Consider the following 10416-nt stretch of genomic DNA (forward strand, 5'->3'; position numbering starts at 1 on the left):
AACGTCGATTTTCCTGCTCCTTGGGTGCTGCCTGGCCTGCTGTGCTTTTCCAGCACTACACTCTCAACTCAAGACTCAAAACCATGTGGAATGCGCAAGATTTAAATCAGAAGTGGGGCCTAAAGAGGTTCCATTGCCGAAATGGTCACATGATGGTCAGCCGGGATTATTGGAGTGTGGTCAGGGTGGGGCACAATGTGAAAATAAATGAACAGAAGCACTGTAATCTCTGCATCCCCACTATTAACTTGTAAACTGTGACAGCTTAAGGCTAAATAAATGAAAACAAGACATTCTTAAAAGCCATGACAAAGTAACATATCTCATCAATAAGGCTTGAGGCACTGTTTATATTCAATCCAGAGTGACCATTTATTTCTTTTGTTTTTTGCAGGACAAACACAATTATCTTTTATTTTGCTTTTCTTTGCAAGACGTCATCATTACAGCACAATTTCTTCCTTCTCTCCCCCCACCCCTCTCTTTTTCCCTGTCATGAGCTTCAGCTGAGTGAGGTGATATTTGAGCGTCCACCAGGAGGCGCTACGATGCGGTGACCACTGCGTCGAGGGCCGTCGTCCACTTGTGCCCCTGTTGAGAGAGAGGATGGGAGTGGCCATGAAGGACAGCTGCCCCTGCAAGGTGCCAACAATTCCATGCCAACCCCCCTTCCCCACGCCCACCCACCACCCTCCACACAACCATCTCCACTACCCCTGCCATTCCTTACAATGACCTCCAATCCCCTCAACACGCTCCACTTTCCTTGCCCTGGGTCAGGAGGTCGATTGAGTTCAAGTCATGTCAGTCCCATTCAGTCACGCCATCTCCACATGACTTGCTAAAGTGCGGAGGCAAACTCAATGTCCCAGCAATACAGCAACAATTTGGTAAAGGCACATATTTTGGAGAGAGTGAGTTGGCCAACACCCTTTGCTCAGGCAGCAGGGGTCATTTGAAGATGGTTTCTCCTCTAATCCCCTGCTTTCTCAGTCTCTGTTATCTTTGGCTTTTCCCCACTGTTCAGACACAGGAGTTTCTCTCTTTCTGCCTACAACTTACCTGTGTCTCTTTCTGCCTTACTCACCATCCCTCTACTCTCAGAGAACCTGCCCATTAGTATGTACTACACAAGGTGGCTGAGCAACCAATAGGAACCAATCTCACCGACTCAAGGCCGGTCATGCAAGACTATTAGCGACAAGGGTAGATGTATCTCCGTGATTTCCAGGCTCAGCCTGGAAGTGGGAGACCTCGGAGGAGGAATACCTGTGGCTCACCAAGCAGCTGATTGGCTATTGGTAGTCTTTCGATTGGAATTAGGCCTTGGGACGAGGAATTACTGGAATGGCAAGAACTGCTTGACAGTCAAAGCCATAGGCCATGGTTGCTGCAGAAGCAACACCTCCATTTCCACCCTCCCTGAGCCCTCAGGATCACCCAAGGGTAAGGTAAGTGGTAATTTGGAGGGGAAGGGGGATGCTGGTTTTTGGTGAGAGTTGTGATGAGGCACTGGTGGGAAGGTGGGGGTGTTGCTAAGAAGTGGTTCTGTGTCCAGTTCTCTGACACTGCCCAGGTTAGTGTGAGCTGGAATGTACCTCACCCGACTGGCACCCTGCCGGCAAACGTTTACCAGAAGGGTGGGACGGTTCTCCTGCCCACAGACCAGGCAGTGGGAGACCCTTAAGTGGCCATTCATAGATCAGTTTAGGACTTCAATTGGCAGCAGAGTGTTAAGTTTGGGTGTTCATCGACGCAGATTTTAAATCAGGCAGGATTCTGGTCTGCCTCTCTCATGACATTTCATTCCCACCTCTGGGCCCACCAACTCAGGGTCCGGAAGACCTGACCCCTCCTAACAGGCTCAAGCGATCTCTCCGCTACTGGGCAGGAAGAACTGGAGCAAATGCCCATTCTCACCGACAGCGCTGCCATCTAACTTCCATTGTTTACTGACTTGTGTCACAACGGCCTCCGTTTCTCACCCCCACAGCACGGTCCAAGCAAAATAAAGCATCTGCTTCTCTCTCCCGGCTAATGCTGTTGATGTTTGTGGTTTGACAAGGGGAGAGTGGGCGGGGGGGGGTTACTGGGGTGCCTGCCCATTACAGGGAGGGGCAATTAGAATCTATTTCTCTCTAGGTTCTGGGAGTGGGTGCTGAACATTTCCCAACGCCTGTGGTTTGCCTCAGCCTCAAACAGCTGATGATTCTCGTAGGAAATGTAACGTCCAAGGTCGACTCTTGAACTCTGGGCCCTAAAGGGGGTTGGTAAGGCCTGGTCAAGGTCCCTGAATCAGTACGTTTAAAGATCAAGCCAGGGAATGCTTGACCTTGACATCGGGTGGGGATATCTTTCTTTCCCCAGCATTCGTACTCATCACCTTAACCCAAACCAATACTGTTACATCAAGAAGACAAAGGGCAAGTTGCAATCAGGGGTTAGGGAAATCGAGGATTCAGAAACAATCATCGTTACAGGGAGGCTTTCACACTGTGTTCTTTTTAAAAAAAAAAGCAAAAAAGCAACAGCAAACCTACTCACTCAAGGTACTATAGACTCCTGCTTTTTGCTCCTTTGGATCTATTGTCCAAATAATGTGAAAACCCTCCAAGGAACTGTAATTCTTTACTGAGACTGTCTGCTCGAAGGGTTGAGGAGCTTGGGGAATTGGCTTTTGTCCAACAAATTAAATCCAGTCAGTTGTATTCACAAAACCCTTTGCCTCGAGGGCCCCAAGTAAGTTTGATGTTTAAACTTGATAGTTCCATACCTGCATTAGATTTTGTAAAACCATCAGTAGGGTCGCCCTATTGAAATGAATGGAAATGTTTAATTGACAACGGCAAACCGCCAATTCTTCTGAAGGGCTCAAGATTACCCTCTAATTCCAGCTTCAAAATATGGTGATGTCGCTGGTTCATCAAATAATTGCTTCACAGAGCAAACTCCGGCATTTTGAATAATTTTAATAAAAAGCAATCTAAATGTCATTCTCATTTTAAAAAATGTAGTCATAGACATCAACAACATTCAAAAGGTGTCCTCAGTGCAATAACGTGTCCCAAAAGGGCAATGGTCAAGCAAAACCACTTGTCTGATAGACTGCTCCCATACCCCCCCCTACCCTCAACTCTGGGTTTTGGTTAAAAACTTAGTGAGTAAACAGGCAGGAGGCTGGAAGAACACAGCAAGCCAGGCAGCATCAGGAGGTGGAGAGGTTGATGTTTCGGGTGTAACCCACCTCCTGACGCTGCTTGGCTTGCTGTGTTCTTCCAGCCTCCCGCTTGTCTACCTTGGGTTCCAGCATCTCCAGTTTTTTTTTGTCTCTAACCTAGTCAGTGAAGCTGCGTTTGTCAGCCACCTGATGGTCAGTACGTGCAGAATTAAACCTGATTGGTATCAACATGTTGCCCAGCCAAGATCACCTTAGAGTCTACTTACTTCTAGAGTGCCCTGCACCACCATGCTATCGAGGGGGCCAGAAGAAGGCCAGTCAGTCAGTGAGGTGTTGGATAAGGGTTGGGTGGGAGCAGAAGGGACAGGTTGGATCAGGGTATGTGTTTCCTCAGTGACAGAGGTTATACAGAACGTCAAACATCACTCCTGGTCCTGACAGACCCCATGAAGTACATTCAGCTATTGCATTTAGTTCTGGTTGCCTCATTATAAGATGGATGTGGAAGCTTTAGTGAGGAGATTTACCAGGATGCTGCCTGGACTGGAGGGCATTTCTTATGAAAAAAGATTGAGGGAGCTAGGGTTTTTCTCATTGGAGCGAAGAAGGATGAGAGGTGACTTGATAGAGGTGTGCAAGATGATGAGAGGCACAGATAGAGTGGATAACTAGAGACTCTTTTCCCAGGGCCAAAATGGCAATCACGAGGAGACATAATTTTAAGCTGATTGGATGAAGATGTCAGAGATTAGTTCTTTATGTAGAGAGTGGTGGGTGCGCAGAATGCACTGCCAGTGGTGGTGGTAAAGTCAGAGACATTAGGGTCATTTAAGCAACTCTTGGTTAGGCACATGGATAATAGTAAAGTGAAGGGTATGTAGGCTAGTTTGATCTTCGAATAGGATAAAAGGCCAGTGCACCATCGAGGACCGAACGCCCTGTGCTGTGGTGTTCTACCGTTTATGGGTGGGATAGGACACCAACTCACATGCTCATGGGGATCAGCATTTGAAGTTAGGAGGCTGCTCTGATGAAGTCGCTATGGCGATAGCAATGACAGGAATCTGGCAGTAGGCCATTCCTCTGCTAAATGCCCTTATCCATATCCACTGGGCTGCTGGTATCAAACCTGTTCCTCTAACTCCACAACAATGTCAGTCATTCGCTGAGATTGGTCAATCCTTCTGTCACACAGATGTTTTGTTTCTGTTGAAGTGCATGGATTTGAACTACGACTGAGATAGTCAAAATGGAGGAGTTGGCAGATGGAAGTCATATGGTTAATCCTATGCATGGTTTCCTTAGAAACATCTAGAAGCTAGCACTTTTAAAATATAATCCTGGAACTTTAAACGTGGATGTTTTGTCTTAGCTCAGCTGTCTCTGATCATGCCCGGTATTAAAGCTAAATTCTAATTCAAAAGGAAAACAAAGGTCTCCCAGGAACTAACGAAAGATCACAACCATTCTGCAACACTGATTGTCTTGGAGATGTACAGACATCAAGCTTCCCAGATTATCTCAATCCTGTTGGGTCAACAGCCTGGACACTGAATTTAGCCTCAGTACCTTGATAATGATGGTGGGGGGGAAAAAAAAGAATTAAATCAGAAATTATACTCTGACATTGGAACCTATGGACGTCAATGGAGAGGAGAATGGAGCCTCATGTTTCCCAGAACCTGTCAATACATTTTAGATCCCGAAGTGTGAAAACTGGGCTGAAGTAATTTATTGTTGGACTTTTGATTTCTTTATTCTTCTTGTCCGTTTCCCCCAAGAATTTTGATTTAAGAATCTGTACCGAGGTACCTAAGATGGTGCTGTTGATTTGTAAACTTTTCACTGACCTCATGTGACAATAAAGCTAATTCTAATTCTCATTATCAGAACAGCCATTAATGCCAGGGAACCAGTTTAGCTCAGTTGGCTGGTGCGACAGTTTGCAGAGCAACAGCGTGGGTTCAATTCCCATCCTTCTCAGTCTCTCTTCCCTTGCCTGAGGTCTGGTGACCCTCGGATTAAATCACCACCAGTTATCTCTCTCTAATGAGCGAGCAGCCTCTGGTCTGGTAAGACTATGGCAACACAATACAATACAATACGTTCGTAACAGTCCCACAAAATTCCAATCTGGTTTGGACAGAGTGACCAGAACAGTGGCAAAGGAAGTGAAGTGAAGGGGAGGAGAAAAATAAATGCATTTCACAGTGGAACATTACATTTGAGTGTCTTTTTTTTGTAAGAAATAAAAGAAAAATACTCACCTCAGCCTGGAGCTGCCCTCTTTCTTCCACCTAAACTCTCCTTCATGTAACTATGGGGAATGAGGCTATACTTGCATGGCTCAACTGGGACACTGTCCATCTTATCTATCCTCATCAGACTGACCTCGTATCAGTCTGTAATCTTTACAATGCCCTTTCAAACTAACTTTCTCCTGTCAACAAATGAAAAGCTCAAAGTGGCACTTTTGCCAACCCTAACAGAGAAAGCACCTTCCCACCCAGCGATGATATCGATACATGTGTCTGTGGTTAGCACTGCTGCCTCATGACGCCAGGAACCCGGGTTCGATTCCAGCCTCAGGCGACTGTCTGTGTGGAGTTTGCACATTCTCCCTGCGTCTGTGTGGGTTTCTTCTGGGTGCTGCAGTTTCCTCCCACAGTCCAAAGGTGTGCGGGTTAGGGTGGATTGGCCGTGCTAAATTGCCCGTAGTGTGCAGGGATGTGTACATTAGAGGCATTAATCAGGGTTAAATGTAGAGAAATAGGGTAGGAAATGGGTCTGGGTGGGATAGTCTTCGAAGGGTTGGTGTGGACTTACTGGGCAAAATGGCCTGTTTCCACACTTTGGGGATTCTATGACTATCTGGATGAGGTTTCTCCCCGTGTCTGCGTGGGTTTCCTCTGGGTGCTCCGGTTTCTTCCCACAGTCCAAAGGTGTGCAGGTCAGGGTGGATTGGCCATGGGATATTGACCGTGGTGTCCATGGATGTGCAGGTTGGGTGGGTTAGCCATGGATTACAGGGAAAAGGGAGCAGGTGGGATGCTCCTCTTCTGAGAGTTGGTGTGACCCGATGGGCCAAATGGCCTCCTTCCACACTGTCAGGATTCTACAATTCTATGACTTGCCAATCACACCAAAGGCCTGGTCCCATGTCATTCACACGAATCATAATTGCTGGCTTGGCCATGGTTTGTTACCCATCCCTTCTTCAATTGCAAATTCTAGAAACAAAAACCACTCCACAGGCGCAATCAGGGATTAAATGCAGGGATGTACTTCTGAGGCGCTATTAGGTTCTGGTCAGAACACATCTGGTGTAATGTGTGCAGTTTTGGACCCCATATCTCAGGAAGGATGTACTGACCCTGGAGAGTGTTCAGAGGAGGTTCACGAGAATGGTCCCAGGAATGAAAATCTTAACATGTGAGGAATGCTTGAGGATTCTGGGTCTATACTCGATGGAGTTTAGAAAGATGAGGAGGGATCTAATTGAAACTTACAGAATACTGAATGGCCCGGACAGAGTGGATGTTGGGAAAATGTTTCCATTGGAAGGAGAGACTAGGACTCAAGGGCACAGCCTTAGAGTAAAAGGAAGATAAGGAGAAACTTCTTCAGCCAGAGAGTGGAGAATCCATGGAATTCACTGGGACAGAAGGCAGTGGAGGCCAGATCAATGAGTATATTTAAGACGGCGATAGATAGGTTCTTGAGTATCAAGAGTTAGGGAGAGAAAGCGGGAGAATGGCATTGAGAAACTGACCAATCATGATTGAATGGTGGTGCAGACTCAATGGGCTGAATGGCCTAACTTCTGCTCCTATGTTTTATGGTCTTAATCAGGAATGATATGGAAGTTGGCTGGAAAATGAGTGCCTGTGCAAAGCTGTCTAGAGAATGGACAGCACCCAATCACAGAATAATCTGCCTCATCTTTCCCATACTATACATCATTCATTAGTCTCTTTCTTCAGAGAGAGGGAAGGAGGGAAAACATTGACTTGCCTGAGTGACGTTTGTGAGTGTGGCTAGGCTAACTTGTGGGACTACACGAGCCCACGTTAGCTGTTTGTAAAGAGCTATCTCGTTAGTCACATTCCTCCACCCTTACAGTCGTAGTTTGCCTCAATTATTTTCAATTAAATATCCAATTATCTTTTGACAGTCCCTATTGTATTGGCTTTTGGGCACTGCATCATAGCAACTCACTGGGTAAATATATTTCTCCTCATCTCCCCAATAGTGCCAAAACTCTGCCAAAACCTCTCACAATAAAATGGGAATTAAATTTCTATAAAGTTTTCTCACCACATTTTTCATTCTAAAACAGGATGATCGAAATTTCTTCCTGCTCTACATTTAGTTGATATTCCTTATCCCTGACATTACAGAACATAGAACATTACAGGCCCTTTGGCCCACGATGTTGTGCTGAGCATTTGTCTTAATTTAAGATCAACCTAACCTACACATCCCTCAATTTACTGCTGTCCATGTGCTTGTCCAGCAGTCGCTTAAATGTCCCTAATGTCTCTGGCTCTACTACCACTGCCGGCAGTGCATTCCACACACCCACCACTTTCTGCGTAAAGTACCATCCTCTGACATCTCCCCTATACCTTCCTCCAACCATCTTAAAATATGACCCCTTGTGACAGCTATCTACTCTATCTATGCCTCTCATTACCTTGTACACCTCTATCAAGTCACCTCTCTTCCTTCTTCTCTCCAGTGTGAAAAGCCCTAGCTCCCTCAACCTTTCATCATAAGGCAAGCCCTCCAATCCAGGCAGCATCCTGGTAAATCTCCTCTGCACCCTCTCTAAAGCATCTACATCCTTCCTATAATGAGGTGACCAGAACTGGACATAATATTCCAAGTCTGGTCTAACCAGGGTTTTATAGAGCTGCAGCAAAACCTCACGGCTCTTAAACACAATGCGCCTGTTAATGAAAGCCAACACACCATACGCCTTCTTAACAACCCTATCAACTTGGATGGCAACTTTGAGGGATCTATGTATGTGGACCCCAAGATCCCACTGTTCTTCCACACTGCCAAGAATCCTTCTTTAACCTTGTATACTGCATTCAAATTCAACCTTCCAAAATGAATCCCTTCACATTTATCCAGGTTGAACTCCATCTGCCACTTCTCAGCCCAGCTCTGCAAGACAGCAAATCTCTCTTTACTTCTCCCTAACACTCTCCTTTTGAAAATCAGATGTCCAGAATTGATCACAATATCCTCAGCTTTATAAACAGTGACTTACAAAGATTCACCATTACTCCCTTGCATTTATTCTATGCTTCCATTAATAAAGCCAAGAACGTTTAAATTTAAAAGCAAAATGACTTCATTAATATCTCCTTATCTTCTTTCAAAGTGCAAAGGAACCCCCAGATCAGACTGAACAATAATAAAAAAAACGAACTGTGGATGCTAGAAATCAGAAGCAAGAACAGTTCTCCCGTTCTGAAGAAGGGTCACTGGACCCGAAACACTAACTCTGATTTCTCTCCCCTGATTCTGCCAGACCCTGCTGAGCTTTTCCAGTGATTTCTATTCTCGTTGCCCCAGCTCTCACTGCTGTTTTAAACTTGTGCAGTTCGCTTCATAAAGCCTCTTCTCGTGGTTGTTTCAGATACTCGTTACTTCTCTGCCCTGTTTCAAGTCCTCGGCATTTCTTCCTACAATGTGGTGCCTAGAATGGGGCACAATAATTAACCGAGGTCGAACCAACGATTTATAAATGTGTCTCATAAACTACGCTATCCAACTGACTGAAAACAGTGTTCTCTTAAAGTGACAGGATACCATGTTGTTGTTGCTCTGTGACCTTCCATTAATATACCACGGTAGATTCTCGGGAGAATCTCAGTCGAGCAGTTTGCTGGGTGTTTGAAAGGGGGCTTTGCTGGACCCGGATTCTTACCTGAAAGGCTGAAACCAGACTGGTGTAGATTTCGAACTGGTTGGGGCTGTTTGCTAGGAGATGTCTTGGCTGAGGCTGAAGGGGTTCCTGCTTTGGGGGTTCCTAGGTCGTACACTGGGCCATCATACATTCCCCTGGGTACACCACGCACTTGTGCCATCTAGAAACAATAAAGACTTATGGTGAATGTAGATTCAAACTTGTGACAGGCTGATAGTCAAGTCTTGACAAGCAGATGTGAATGAGGAATATTGCCGTCTCTGAATGTCACATCATTTAACTCCAAATGTATTTAGAAACCCTTTTTGTTCCTGCGTGGACATTAAACATTTAATTCTTTCTCTGAGGCAGTGATTATAGGTGGCCTCAGCTCATCTCCAGCAATCTGGCTTTCGATGCAGTAAGAGATGACTGTTAGATGGGATGGATTGACAGTCATTCGAGAGGCGGACCCATCTTTGAATCTGAACAGAGCAACTTTGAGAGAGCAGGAAATCAGAGGAAACCAAGGACGTTCTGTGAAGTCTTGCACAAAACGACACGCAATCTTTTGTACACATTTGTGAAACAGCGTTTACCTTCTGCAGATGACATTTCCTCAGGGATTATGATTTTCCAATGATTCCTTAATTGCACAAACTGATAACTTGCAGTTTTTTTCCTGATTTGTGGATGGAATGTGGGTATACTGCCCATTCCTAATTACCCCTTGGACTGAGTCAACCACATTGCTGTGGGTCTGGAGTCACATGTAGGTCAGACCAAGTAAGGATGACAGATTTCCTTCCCTCAAGGACATTAGTGGACAGCACGGTGACTCAGTGGTTAGCACCGTTGCCTCACAGTTCCCAGGTCTGATTCCAGCCTCAGACCAAGTAAGGATGACAGATTTCCTTCCCTCAAGGACATTAGTGGACAGCACGGTGACTCAGTGGTTAGCACCGTTGCCTCACAGTTCCCAGGTCTGATTCCAGCCTCGGGTGACTGTCTGTGTGGAGTTTGCACATTCTCCCCTTGTCTGCATGGGTTTCCTCCGGGTGCTCCAGTTTCCTCCCACAGTCCAAAGATGTGCAGGTTAGGGTGGGTTAGCCACGGGAAATGCAGGGTTACAAGGATAGGGTGGGGGTGGTGGGTCAGGGTGGGATGATTAGATTAGATTCCCTACACTGTGGAAACAGGCCCTTTGGCCCAACCAGTCCACGCCAACCCCCTGAAGAGTAACCCACCCAGACCCATTTCCCCCTGACCAATGCACCTAACACTATGGGCAATTTAGCATGGCCAATTCACCTGA

General features: G+C 45.9%; 1 protein-coding gene across 2 annotated transcripts; it reads right to left on the reverse strand.

Moving 5' to 3' along the window:
• Positions 1-347: 347 nt before the first annotated feature.
• On the reverse strand, positions 348-9308 carry LOC122556805 (dihydropyrimidinase-related protein 1-like). Of its 2 annotated transcripts, XR_006313667.1 has the most exons (3): positions 9123-9308; positions 2774-2810; positions 348-591 (listed from the first exon to the last, which is right to left on the reverse strand). XR_006313667.1 is itself a non-coding variant. In XM_043704010.1 (2 exons), exons 1-2 carry the CDS (start codon positions 9280-9282, stop codon positions 503-505), a joined length of 249 nt encoding a protein of 82 aa, XP_043559945.1. In that variant the 5' UTR covers positions 9283-9308; the 3' UTR covers positions 348-502. The 2 variants fall into 2 exon arrangements, 1 of the variants encoding a protein (XP_043559945.1); XM_043704010.1 differs by lacking the exon at positions 2774-2810.
• Positions 9309-10416: the final 1108 nt, after the last annotated feature.

The sequence above is a fragment of the Chiloscyllium plagiosum genome, chromosome 14 (assembly GCF_004010195.1).
Source record: "Chiloscyllium plagiosum isolate BGI_BamShark_2017 chromosome 14, ASM401019v2, whole genome shotgun sequence".
NCBI classification, from domain to species: Eukaryota; Metazoa; Chordata; class Chondrichthyes; order Orectolobiformes; family Hemiscylliidae; genus Chiloscyllium; species Chiloscyllium plagiosum.

What these genes read in the sequence shown, in the direction of transcription:
- LOC122556805 (XM_043704010.1), bottom strand. Translation starts at nt 9,282, where the DNA reads ATGGCACAAGTGCGTGGTGTACCCAGGGGAATGTATGATGGCCCAGTG. An exon ending in GTCTGGTTTCAGCCTTTCAG is followed by an intron (nt 592 to 9,122) that starts GTAAGAATCCGG and finishes CTCTCTCAACAG; the next exon opens with GGGCACAAGTGGACGACGGC.